This window comes from Rhinolophus sinicus, chromosome 9, assembly GCF_057876585.1.
Source record: "Rhinolophus sinicus isolate RSI-liver-muscle chromosome 9, RSI-T2T, whole genome shotgun sequence".
NCBI lineage: Eukaryota > Metazoa > Chordata > Mammalia > Chiroptera > Rhinolophidae > Rhinolophus > Rhinolophus sinicus.
The window spans coordinates 10,648,411-10,662,319 of NC_142509.1; the positions used below are offsets into that span (position 1 = coordinate 10,648,411).

The window sequence follows — 13,909 nt, forward strand, 5'->3', positions numbered from 1 at the left end:
GTTGTGGTGAGCACGGTGTGGGGAGAGGCTGGCAAGCTGTCAGACACTGTGAGTAAATGGCAATCATTTGCTGAACTTGCTGAAATCATCTGTGAAATGGGTATGAGACAGGCTATGTTCAACCCTAATACGTGGGGTCTGGATGATGAGCGTTTTACAGCCAGCATAAGAGATCTGGTTTTGGATACTGCCCCTGCAAATCTTTTGGATCCCTGGTTGCCATTCTTATGTCCTATGTGGGGCAGCGGATCCATGAAGTTACCATCGCCATGGCAACCCTAGGGGATGTTGAAAGCCTGCTGCAGGGGAAGATGTGAGGTCCAAGAAGCCAAGACGAGGAAACCCAAATCAGAAGCAAGGGGGCGAAGTCATTAGGGTCAGAGTAAGGTGTACACAGATGTAGTATGATCTTGTGGCAGGAGGGGTTGATCGGGAATAAATAGACTGACAACCCAATGCACTCTTGTTGGAATTTTGGAAACAGTTGTGTCCAGAACAGCAATTCCGGCGAAGCCTAAAGGAGAAATCTGGGAAAGCACGACCCGTGTCCCTCTAGGACTTCATGTGGCCGCCCAAGGCTGACTCCTTTCAGCTTGATTAGGGGTGGGGCCAAGGTACCCGATCAGAGGGGACGAGCAGGGACCAGAGGCCCCATGTGGAACTGTCCATATATTGGTCCCTTTCTAATGTGCAGAGGGTTTTGGCCCTAGTTGACACTGGCGCAGACTGCAGCCTTGTTTATGGGAACTCAGAACTCTTCCCCGGACCAGCAATCTGAATTGATGGCTATGGGGGAAAGACTGTGACTATAAAAGCTGTTTCCTTACCACTGGGTATAGGAAGCCATCCCCCTCGTACCTACAAGGTTTATGTCTCCCCCGTTCTGGAGTATATTCTAGGGGTGGACGTACTACATCCACTTACAGACATCGGTAGGAGAGTTCCATCTCCGGATCCGGGTGGTGAAAGTGGTGACACGCGGGCATGCTCACCACCCTCCTCAAGTGTTGCCACAGCCCTGGCGCGTGGTTACAGTGCGACAGTACCGCCTGCCAGGAGAGCAGGAGGAGATTGGTCGTACAGTATTGGAATTGGAGAAAGCACATATTGTGAGGCCAACGCACAGTCCCTTTAACTCCCCAGTATGGCCTGTCAAGAAGCCAGATGGAATCTGGCGAATGACTGTGGACTATAGGGAGTTAAATAAGGTGACGCCACCTTTGCACGTGGCAGTGCCTTCAATTCACAATTTGATGGATCATCTGACTATCCTCCTGGGGACGTATCACTATGTAGTGGACTTGGCCAATGCTTTTTTCTCCATTGACATTGCACCTAAGTGTCAAGAGCAGTTTGCTTTTACTTGGGACGGACGGCAGTGGACTTTTCAAGTCCTTCCGCAAGGATACTTGCACAGCACCACTATCTGCCACGGGCTTGTGGCCCAGGATTTGGCACAGTGGGATCACCCATCCTCTGTGGCCTTGTTTCATTATGTCGATGATATTTTATTAACATCAGATTCTCTTTCTGATTTAGAGCAAGCAGTTCCCTCTCTTCTCCATCACCTGGTCATGTAGTTGGGCGGTGAATGAGGAAAAGGTCCAAGGCCCTGGCTTATCTGTCAAGTTTTTGGGTGTCATGTGGTCGGGTAAGACAAAGGTCATACCTGAAGCTGTTATTGATAAGATACAAGCATTTCCGCAGCCAACCAAGGTCTCCCAACTGCAGATGTATTTGGGTCTGCTGGGGTATTGGCGGATGTTTATACTCCATTTAGCACAGGTAACAAGGCCCTTGTATTCCATGGTGAAAAAGGGGGTCTCATGGGATTGGACAGAGGCTATAGAGCAAGCTTTGTTGCCACAGCTTGGCCCTGTCTGGCTGCGGATCAGCGGCATACAGTGGTCGCCCTTACACGGCTGTGTGCCCTCTATGGGCGCCCCCAAGTCATTGAAAGTGACAGGGGTACTCATTTCATGGGGCAAGAAGTGCAGTGCTGGGCTGCCAGGATGGACGTGCAATGGTTGTTTCATACCCCGTACAATCCACAAGCAGCTGGCATGATTGAACGCTACAACGACCTTTTGAAGCAAGGCCTCCAGGTATTGAAACACCCTCCCACGGTGCATGACTGGGCCTCGCGTCTATGGGACGTCCTGAGAGTCCTGAATGAGAGACCACGGAAGGGAGGGCCTGCGCCAGTAGAGGCTCTGCTATATCGAACAGCATCTCCCATTCAGTTACAGGTTACAACAAGTGAGACTCTATTAAGGCCAGGCCATGGCAGGAATGGAAACAGTTTGCTGCCAGCACCCACATGCTTGAAAGCAGGGGAACGGCAGCAATGGACTTGGCCCTGGTGGATCAAAAGCCCCCACTGTTGGTGGTTGGGCCTGACAGCCCCATGGGGGGCTGGTTTGACCCATGATTTGCAAGTAACGCCAGGGGTGGTGGCGGAGTGGCCACCACAAGTGACTGTAGTATACAGAGGTCCCGATACCAGGATGATTTTGCCGGAAACCTATGTGCTCTCACTATGGCCTATTATGGGGTCCCCTGTTCTGTTACATGTTGAAACTACGTGAGGGACCCCAAGCAATGCCATAAAGGTCTGGTACCACAAACTGGGAAAGGTGCCAGTGGCAGCGACCCTCCTTTCCCAGGACAAAAAGCTAGCACGTATCCTCCCAGATGGAAGCGATTTGCCATTGTTGGTTCCTACGACTACTATTTTTTTCCGCCAGTAGGTGCCTATGGGCTAATACGCTAGTGGATTGGGCCTGTACTTTTACTGGTGTGGCGAGTCAGTCATCTTGTCAGACCGGCACGGAACTGCCCATTAGTTGAGCCCCCAGGTTGCTGTGGAAAATTCGCCACTCCAGGTAGCAACGGCTGTATAGGTGGACACTGAGGCTCACTGCCTGGGACATTAAACTGGACTGAAACTTTTTCTAGTGAGCTGGGTTCCTGGAATGGGCCCCTCGTAAAAGACGCTGGTTGTGTAGGGTGTGAGGCGAGACTCTGGAGGGGTGGAGCGTAGGGAGCAGTTTCCAGGCTCTCAACCTCACATGGAAAGGTGCTGGCTCGGGCAGTAGATGGCCATCAGCTGTGATTGGATGGCCATCCGCTGTTACCAGTTAGCCATTAGCCACTAATATAACTGCCGTGGCTGTGCTAGCAAGCGCGGATTGCGGCTAGCAAGTGCAGTTAGCAAGCGGACTGTGGATCATGTTGATCCTACCTCCTGTGTCTCTCTCGGCCGCCAGTGATCCTGGGGTGCAGGAAGACCCCTCATTGGGGTACGGTGGATGTTTGCTTTTGTGTCTCGACCAGCCACCATTGAGAATATAGTGTTGTGAACCCCCCATCCATGGCTCCGTTGTTGTTCCTTTTTGGCCTCACCATATTCTGCGTTCTTGTGCAGGGAGCGGGAGCTGAGTGCCTGCGTTACAGTTTCATAATTCCCATTTATAACATTATAGCTGACTCTTAAATTTTATTCATATTTTATGGAAAATATGAAAAATTTGGGACAATTTTAATATTGATGAACTGACTACTTTGGAGTAAATATTTCCAGATAAGATTTTGAGGCTAGTTCACATGGATACCATAAATGCACAAAATGCTAAAAAATGTCTTTGATGAAGTTATTTTGACAAGAATTAGGAACATTTAATTTTTTTTCCCCTTCTCCCCCCTCCCTCCCCCCACTCTGGTTCAAGCCGTTGTTTCTCAGTCTAGTTGTGTAGGACACAGCTCCCTGGCCCATGCTGGTATTATGAGCCTTGCACTCCCCCCGGCTGAGGCAGGTGGTTGCCGGTCATTGGTCGGCCACTTATAGCAGCTCACGACAGCTCTTGCTGGCTGCTGGCAGCTCACGCTGGCCGCTCCTGGCAGCACATGGTAGCCCACGGCAGTACACAGCAGCCCAGCCAACCTCTGGCTGCTCATGGCAGCCCAGCTTCAGGGAGAGCTGTTGTTCACAATCTTAGTTGTAGAGGGTGCAGCTCATTGGCCCATGTGGGAATCGAACCAGCGACCTCAGCGTTAGGAGGATGGAGCTCCAACTACCTGAGCCACCGGGCTGGCTCTAATATTTTTAGTAAGATTGTAAGTGACCAAGAGGAGATTCATCTGGTGACAGTATTTAAAGAGTTGTTGAGCTTAAATATGTTACTGGTGTGTGTTTTTTTCAAGCTAAAAAAAACACCTGTTCTGTTTTTCTAAAGAAACTCATGCTATGGAGAAATTTTAAAACAAGTCTGGAAAGATTTCCATTTCTGGGTAATCTTGCTGTCAAAAGTGATGTCTCAACTAAAAGACCTATTTGTATATTTAAATTTGGAAGTAGAATTGGTAAAGACGATTGGAAATGTAGTTTTGTATTATAATAGGCACAGCCAATGAGGCGCTTCTTCCATTTCAGCCTATTTTTGCAAGATGTCTCTTCCAGGTGTTTTTGTTTAACACCTTTATTGAGGTATAATTGACATATAAAACTGCACATATTGAAAGTGTACAATGTGACAAGTTTGACGAATATATATACACCCATTAAACAATCACTACAATCAAGAACTCTTTCAGCTTTAATAGCCATTAAATACAATAATGAAACAAATAAACTTTAGAAGCAGACTTTCTAACTGCTCTATTTCAAAGTGTTAAAACACAGTTTAAAAAAAATAGTAAGTTATGGGAGAGCATAACTCTCCACTCTGTATGTATAAGTGACACATAGTGACCTCCTTCCAAAGAGGGAAGGGGGAGGGGAGGGAACTTCACATTGGAGGGAATGAGAAAGTTTTCCCTCCCTTACTCCCTCAACTAAAGTCCATAAATTCATTCAGATTTCCTTAGTTTTCACTGACGTCCTTTTTGTCCCAGAATACATTGTATTTGGTTGTGTCCCTTTAAGACCCTCTTGACTGTGGCAGTTTCTCCAACTTTCCTTGTTTTTGATGATTGTGACAGTTTAGAGGTACACTGGTTAGGTATTTTGTAGGAGGCCCCTCTATTTGGGATTTGTCTGATGTTTTTCTTATAAGACCCTGGGGTTATGTGTTATTGGGGAGGAAGACACAGAGGTTAAAGTGCCATATTCACCACACCATGTCAAAGGTACTTGGCTGTCGCCATGATTTGTCACTGTGGACGCCGGCCTTGATCACCTGGCTGAGGCACTCTCTTTGCTTGTACTAAAATGAGTAATATTTTACTGCACCCCAGAGGCTATGTACCCTTAATAAAATTTTTTGGGAAAAAATTGTATTAAGGGTGTATATATATATATATATATATATATATATATATATATATATATATATATATATATATATACTTTTAAAATAACTATACACATAAGGTACAGACTGAAACTGTTTTATTGATGCAGGTTGCTGCTCTAATCAGAAAGAGCCACTGACCTCAATATTTTAAGTTCAACCAGACCTGAGTAAACTTGGCCAGAGAACTCCAGAAGATTCAAGAAAGTCATTGCCCCATTCATTTCAAGGATTCTAGGGGGGGAAAAAAATTATGTCTCCTGTCCCATTCTCTGGATTCCGGGGCTACTCCACAGTGCAGATGCACTAACAGTCTGAAACTGTTAAGGTCTGCTTGATACAAGTACCCACAGAGGACAGACACGATTTCCCCTTTTTTCATAGTAGGTAACAAGGCAAGATACCATTCTCCTTGTTTTAAAAGTACCTAGTATCGGGCTGGCCCAGTGGCTCAGGCGGTTAGAGCTCCATGCTCCTAACTCCAAAGGCTGCCGGTTTGATTCCCACATGGGCAAGTGGGCTCTCAACCATAAGGTTGCCGGTTCGACTCCCGCAAGGGATGGTGGGCAGCGCCCCCTGCAACTAGCAACAGCACTGGACCTGGAGCTGAGCTGTGCCCTCCACAACTAAGATTGAAGGACAACTTGACTTGGAAAGAAGTCCTGGAAGTACACACTGTTCCCCAATAAAGTCCTGTTCCCCTTCCCCAATAAAAAAATCTTAAAAAAAAAAAAAAAAAAGTACTTAGTATCCTTAGTCCCAGAAAAAAGATCCTGTTGCACATACCAGACTTGGGCTCTAAGCTGAACAGCATGGGACTTTGTGGCCATGTTATAGCTGTGAAATGAGACAAGCCATAGGGCCCTTCTAGTTCCTTCTATCCATTTTGTCCGTGTCTATCACTTCTAACAAGGAACACAACACAGCAGTCTCCTTTAGAGTGAACCCCTGGATCTCATAAAATCTGAGGGACTCATCACATCCCAGTCTGAGTCTCCTAAAATATCAGTGTCACAGCAACTGAAACCAGAGCAGATTGCCAGGACACCTGGTGCCAATTTGTAACTGTGAGCAGACAGGGTGGTACAAGGACCTCGCACCCAAGTCAGCTGAGAGCTGTCATCATCCGAGACTGACAGCTAGGTAGGCAGGGCCACATTCCTGAGAGCACAGCTGAGTCACCAAGGCAGAAACCAGGAGGTAAGTTTCTTTCAATACCTGATGAGGGGATGGGATAGAGCTGGTCTAGGGTGAGGCCCACCGGCCAGTCCAAGACTTACATCATTTCCGTGACATTTTCTTTCAAAATGCAAAAACTATCTCTACAGAACAACTACATCTACAGATCTGTGTCAACCCAGGGTGAGGGAGATATGAGAGCCTGGTTGCCATTGCATTCAACTCTAACCCTGAATATCTCTGTTGACCCCATTTGGGTCATGAATGTGTAAACAGAAGACACAGCAATTTCACCGGCCCCAGACGTCTCCCAGGCCCATCAACAGGAATGTCAGTAACAGACTGAAGTCCCAGTAGTTGACTGGCACCAGCTTGTGAGGTGACCCACTGTCTTCCACGACTGACATATACTGAACAAGGGACTGACTGTAACAGCTGATTTGTTTCTCTGCTCCATCCCTTTCCGCTAGACTAGGAAAACCTCAGCTTTCTGTCCAGTAAGAATGCCCATGCTATAAAGGTTAAGACAAGTAAATGACACACTGCTTGTAAAGCAGCTAGCAGGTGGCAGGCACTGAAATAAATAAGATAATGAATGCTAGATCCACACCTTTCCAGCTGATACTACACAGGGTCAATGGCAACACTCTTCCAAGCAGTGGCAGAAACTGGATTCAAAAAATAAAGTTTCATCTTTTCTATGACTGTTCTGGCCACAACTTGAATGGCCAATGCAGGAGGTAGAGGCAGATGGGGAAGTGCTAATCATTACAGAGAAACAGCCTGTTTAACTGGTTTGTCCCAAGGTGCTTCCTGGCCAGAGGCTCACAAAATGCGCACTCCCTATTCCAGTAACCTAGGAAGAAACACCATACATGTACACACGTACATTTACACACATTTGTATGTGCAATGTTCATTGCGCCACATATGTAAAGTGGCATTACATTAAATAAGAGTGATGAGTCTGAGATTAGGCCAATTTTACTCTTATACATGTAACCAGACATTAAAGATTTAGTCACCAGTGAAAACCTCCCCCAGAACAAGGTGGCTGTAAGCAGTTGACAGGTAAACAAACCTCTTTCAATGAGAAAACATCGCCTCCTAGTGGCAGGTTGTTTAAGAAACTCAGAAATGGAGACTGCAAACATTTCTCTGAAAATTCAGCCACAAGCTCCCCTCATTGTTTCCAGTATCAAGAAGCAAAGTCTCATTAATAAATATTGGTAGCTTAAGTTAAATGTTGCTGGACAAAAACTCGCGGCTGACTTTCCTTCTTATTTTATTTTTTAAGCTAACCTTGTACTTTCTTAAGTTTGATCAAACAAATGATCGCTATCCATTTACAGGAAACCAATAGCTCAAAAGGAAAACAGGTTATGTAGAGAAGGGAAGAAAACTAAATTTTTTTTTTAATTAAAGTTTATTGGGGTGACAATTGTTAGTAAAGTTACATAGATTTCAGGTGTACAATTCTGTAATACATTATCTATATCTCACATTGTGTGTTCACCACCCAGAGTCAGTTCTCTTTCTATCACCACATATTAGACGAAAACTAAAATTTCTAACGTAAAAACTCAGATGGGTTTGCCATCATTAAAAAAGGGATGTTTAAAAAAACAGTAAGATAAAGCAAGCAGCCCTTACAAAATTTAAAAATATGATTATAAAATTCACTAGAAATGCTGAAAGGTAAAGAAAAAGCAATCACTCAGATTACAGAATAAAACTAAAGCAAAAGAAGCCATCAGGGAGGTCCAAGGTCTAACCAATTATAATTTTAGAAAACATGCAAAATACAGTGGAGGAAAGCATTAAAGACATAATGAAAGAATATTTATCTGAGTTAATAGACACCTGCCTTCAGGTTGAAAGCACTTTCCCTGTTACTTTAATGGAATTCAAGCTCAAGAGTCCAACTTGTGTGAGCAGACTAATCCCCACCTCTGCCAGCAGCTTGGCAACCCATCGTCCTGGACGTAGTAGGGTTGAAACCATCACCACAGAATAATAAACCAAGGCCAATAAAACAAGGAGTCTTGGTGGAAGTTAAAGTATTTATTGATGTGTTTAAATTCTGTACATTCTCCACAGATCAGATTAAGGAGTTTGTAGGTACAGTTTATCTGTGCATAGTGTGAAGAGACATGGATACGGGAAAGGAGGGGAGAAGAAAAAAAGTCACAAGGAAATAGAAAAAAATACACCACAGGTTACCAGAACCTTCAGCATAATAAGAAACAGCTGTGAGCATCAATGCCAACTATACAAGCATTACAGAGACTCGTGTGAAGGAAACAAAATCTTCACCACTTCCCATGGTGTCTACAGACCATATCAGGTGTAACTGAGAATATTCTCCTTCCACAGAAAGCAAACCTCCCATGGTCTCTCCCCGGCCACTGGCCACCTGCGACGACAGTCTTCTCTGAGTGAACACCAACAAGGCTGGTGATGGGAGAGGGAGGGCAGAATAGTCAAGGTACAAAGGGGGAGGGACAAGAATCAGTGCCTTCAGAGGGAAATGTCCAAAGAGGGAAAGAGCACATTCGGACATTCCTTGGGAGGGAAGTGAGCTGTAAAAAGCTACGGTAAATAAATGGTGGACAGTGAAGTTCATATACAAACTACAGGCTAATTTCTGTGGAAGAACTGGATTTAGAAGGAAAGCAGTAGTGGATGCCCTATTCTGTATACATTAGGCTTGCTTAAAGATGCTGGAACTCAAATGCTTTTAACCTCCTTGGTGACGGGACTTGTGTGGAGACACCAAGGTACCCAGCAGTCGAACACCAGACTCCCGAGATACCGGTCCTTTAAAATAATTTGGAGAGGGTATCAAGATGTGCTTCAATGGTCTTACAGTTCCCTATTTCATTTAGTTTCCCAGCAACTTCCTGAAAGCCCATTTTAAAAGGGAATACCTTTAAAAAAAAAATAAAAACCAGGACAGTGAATGAGCCTTAAAGAGTTGATTTATACAATGCAACTGGAACAAACAACCTGCATATACAGTCTATCATTGAAAATCAACATTTTCCATGTCTATAGAGAGCACGTGTGAAACAATACAATAGAAGTGGGATTCCTGATTAATTTAAAAACAGAAAACTACATCAGTCAAATATCTGCAATAGATCATTTTCTCATTTCATTTAAGGTTTATATATCATATATTGTTATATTAACATTTTTTTCACCCATTTAAAAGAATGGAAATTGTGATTCTACAGTAGTACTTTATAGTCTTAATGATCCAGGAGGTCTGAATGTAAGATGAAATCCTCTGGAAGTAATTGTTGGTCAGTAGTCAATCCCAAATGCTGGACCTCTCTGGCCCACCTGCACCATTGCACTCCAACGGGGGGGCCACATGCCTTCTCCCACTTAAACCTGCATCTGCTCCAGGTATTTGTAGGTCGGATTTTCATAACCATGGTTCTGCATCTTGTTCAGGTGACGCTCTTCGGGGGTGAGCATTGGGTCGACCTAGAGGAACAAAGACTAAGGATCACCTAAGAGCATGGGGTCAACCTAGAGGAACAACGACTAAGGGGCACCTAAGAAAATGGCACAGGGTTCAGAAGACCTGAGCTGTTTGCTGTGCAATCCCCTGGGGACCAAAATCAGCCCAGCGTCCCATTTCCACTGGGTGAACCAAAAAAGAGCTGGTGGTGAGGTGGTGAGGACACAGGAGGACAAGAGAGAAAAGAGGAGGGTCCAAGAGGCAACGCTTCTGAAAGCTGGAGTCCTAAAAGCTTCGTCCAAGTCAGAGAAAACAGTGAACTGAATTTCCTAGAACCACAGTGACCAGCAAGTCTCTGTTTTGCTACCTACCATCTGGGACAGCCTAGGCGAGCACCCTGTAAAACAAGGAGTGGGCCGGAGGCTCTATCGGGTCTTTTCCAGCTCTTGGAATTCTACAACTGGGTCTGTGTCCAGCGGGAGATGAAACCAAATAACTAAGACATGCATCTAAACTAATTTCCCAGTGCATGTTACATTCCTTATTGGATTCATTTTCTAGAATCAAGAGACTGGACATTTCCACCACCCACCAAAATACGGTGATAAGCAGTTCTAATTACAAATCAGCAAACGATGGAACAGAAACAGCCTGCTCTGGCTCTTTCTAAATTTCTGTTGCTTTTTTCACCATTAAAAGAGAAGAGTATTATTCCCAGTTCATCTTTTTAAGGCTTAATTCACTCATAATCGCCACTGTTGCCTGACCTATCATATACCTGGTTTGTTCCTTATAAAACAAGTCAACAACAACAACAGAGTATTAAGAGTCCTTCATTCTCAAATATCAAACATACCTAAAAAAGGGAAACACTAAGGAAATAATTGCAGAGAACAGTTTTCATCCTCTGCAGCATAAAATGCTCTTCGTTTTCTCACATTCACAGTCAAAGCCCAAATTAATGCTGAAAGTTGGCAACAGCCCTTTGTCATGGGATCAACATCATTCAGTTGGAGCCGACTTCCATAACGTGACCTAACAATCCAGTGAGGAGTTTCCATGATGTGCAGCACCCAACAAGTACAGACATCTGAACTCCACACAACTCCAAACAGCAGACAGCAAGCCTTGCCCGCTCAGAGCCAAGTCGGAAAAAGGCTCAGCTACTCACCTCAACAATCCCATGGCTGATGGTGCCGTACTGTCTCTTCCTCAGCATCACCAGGCTGATGACTATGACCGTAGCAATGGCCACCGCAATGACCAACAGGCCAATGAGGGCACTGCTGCTCAGACTGAAGTCCTCCCTCAGCTGCGCCACGGATTCCTAAAACAACAGGGCAGATGTGTGACAGTCCCAGTGACCATGGACACAGCGTGAGAGATGGCAGCCAAGAGGAGAGCAACTCAGTGAGAGCCATGCTCCTTTAGTGTGTCTCTAGAACCAATGGGCCCCAAGAGCCTGCTTTCCAGGTAACCATCCACATGGGGAGAACTCCCACTTTTTCCAGTCTCCTTGGAGATTCTAATTTTAGATATCTTCTCCCAAAGTATGGAAAAATGGGATGAGGGTCCTTGATAACCTAAGACACCGAGCATCTCTCCCATTTTCTACTTGAATGAGATGTCAGGAAAGAGAAATAGCTGAGATGGACATAAAAACCTGGCATTAGTTTCTGGAGTTAAACACATACCGGTTCTTCCTCAAGGCCTCCAACTCGCTCAGAATTGAAAATCATTTCCTTAACATCCAGCGTCTCATCAATGACCTGAAACAGTATGAAAATGTCAGTAACGGGGATGAAAGGGAAATGTAGTATAAACATTACTCCATTTACTATTTGGTAGAGGGAAGCAGATGATACCTGATGGAAATACACTAATCAATCAGTTCTGTCACATTTATCTAAATCCATTCACCAAACCCCTACATGAAGGACCAAGTGTGACTGGAAGACTATTATACAGCAGTTGGTCCTTTAAGGGCTTTCACCTCCTTTTTCCCACAGAAAACTGTTGTGGAAAGGTATTTCAGGACAGATTTCTAGGTTGAAATATCAAATTCAGTGAAGGATAATCCAGAAATTTAAGTAAGAGAAAATGCTAGAAGAATAATGAATAGGTGGTATAAACCTAAGGCAGTGTAAGGACCAAACCCAGCTCTACTCCATTTTTCCTCCCTCCTTCTTCCGCCTCTCCCTCCCCCCTGCCCCCACTCCTCTTCAAGCCATTGTTTCTCAGTCTGGTGTGTAGGACACAGCTCCCTAGCCCATGCTGGTATTATGAACCTTGCGCCGCACCCCCCTCCCCTCATCTCTAAGGCGGTCAGTCGGCGGCCGCTCACAGCAGCACTTGGCAGCTCATGCCAACCTCTGGCTGCTCACGGCAGCCCAGCTCCAGGGAGAGCCGTTGTTCACAATTTTAGCTGTAGAGGGCACAGCTCACCAGCCCATGTGGGAATCGAACTGGCGACTTCGGCTTTAGGAGCACAGCGCTCCAACCACCTGAGCCATCGGGCTGGCCCTCTACCCCATTTTCATTATGAAACCTCTACTCACTTGAAAATGGCCTCTGATAGTTCATTCATCTCTTCAGTTGCAAATATATTTTCCCACAGTATAGTAATAATGAGCTACTGAAAAATAATTATTTATTCCTTCTCATACCCAGATGCTAAACAATACAGCAATCCTGTGGGAGCAGCTGGAGCCCACCCATTTTCTATCATATGGAAAATGAACACATGGTGGTTCATCTGGGAAGAATCTAAAACAATGTCACTTACTTTAATTATTCTCAAAATTAAAACAGGGCAGGGCAGAAGAGAGAAATGGCTCACCATATTTTCATCCACTTTATTCTTACTGTTAATCACTTTCTCCTCAGCACCAATCAGTCCTCCATCCTGCTCTCCTACTCCAGAGCCTGTGTGGAGAGAGAGCATAGCTGAGTTTCCCAGGATGGGCTGACCACAGAAGCAGCAAACACCCTCCTGAGGGCAGGGAGCCCCCGTTGAATGCCTCCCCTTGTGACTCGATATGCTACTTGGTTCCCACTTTTGAGGACATACTATGCTCTATAAGGATGAATGAAACAGGCATTTTTCAGAGGGCCAATGGGAATAATGAAGAGAGAGTGCTTACTTGTATCCAACTCGGAAAGATGGAATACAAGCCTTTAGAAGAGAATGTTTATTGTAAGAAAGAGAAGCTGAATCCAAAGGCATTCTAACATGGAACACATGTAGCACCCTATGAGACATTACCGAGCACCTACTAGCCCACAACTCACTGCTTCAACACCCGGGGTTCCCTCTGAATGGAATCACTGTTGTACCAGAAATGAATTTGCATGTTCGCCTCCAGCATCGTATTTGATCCCACAGGCAATTCTTTCTGCCTGAAATACCCTCCCTGACCTTAAACCCTTCCTATTTGTCCTTCAAGTTGTATCTGCTCTTAGGAGACAATCCCAGGTTATGGCACTTAAAATCTCCTGTGTCTCCAATAGGCTGTGATCCTCTCAGGGCCTAGACTACACACAGTCACATCCTTTGATGGTTACTAGTGAATGAACAGGAAGGAAGCATTCCACAAACAGGCGGACTCCTAACACCAGGGTGGAAGGTACCTTTCTATAAAAGGATCAAGAATAGCAACTCTCTTCTTGCCAAGGTCAGACGTGGCCTGAGCCAACGTCACTTGTGTGTAGCACTCCAAATGACAGTGTCTGAAGGTGCAGTATGACTGAAGCCAGAAAAAACCCAGAGAGGAAAAGTGAGGAGCAAGCCTTTTTATTTTTAGCTCCAAAGCATGTGATTTCTAGCTATCCTAAGAGTTTCTTATTAATAATAACATACACAGTGCTATATGAACATCTATGATTAAAACCTTTATAAATAGCTCAACCCGACAGCATACTCGGCATTGTAAGGTGACCACCTGCAAGTGAGGAACATTCCAACATG

General features: G+C 45.0%; 1 protein-coding gene across 4 annotated transcripts in view; it reads right to left on the minus strand.

Moving 5' to 3' along the window:
* Positions 1-8,519: 8,519 nt before the first annotated feature.
* Positions 8,520-13,909, minus strand: part of APLP2 (amyloid beta precursor like protein 2) — an 84,127-nt gene continuing 78,737 nt past the window's right edge. For all 4 annotated transcript variants that reach the window (XM_074321639.2, XM_074321638.2, XM_019713973.3 and 1 more), the window contains 4 exons: positions 12,782-12,867; positions 11,637-11,711; positions 11,114-11,269; positions 8,520-9,965 (listed from right to left, as the gene is read on the minus strand). In XM_074321639.2, the coding sequence (XP_074177740.1) occupies positions 9,864-9,965; positions 11,114-11,269; positions 11,637-11,711; positions 12,782-12,867 (419 nt within the window). In that variant the 3' untranslated portion in view covers positions 8,520-9,863. The remainder of the gene's footprint in view (positions 9,966-11,113; positions 11,270-11,636; positions 11,712-12,781; positions 12,868-13,909) is intronic.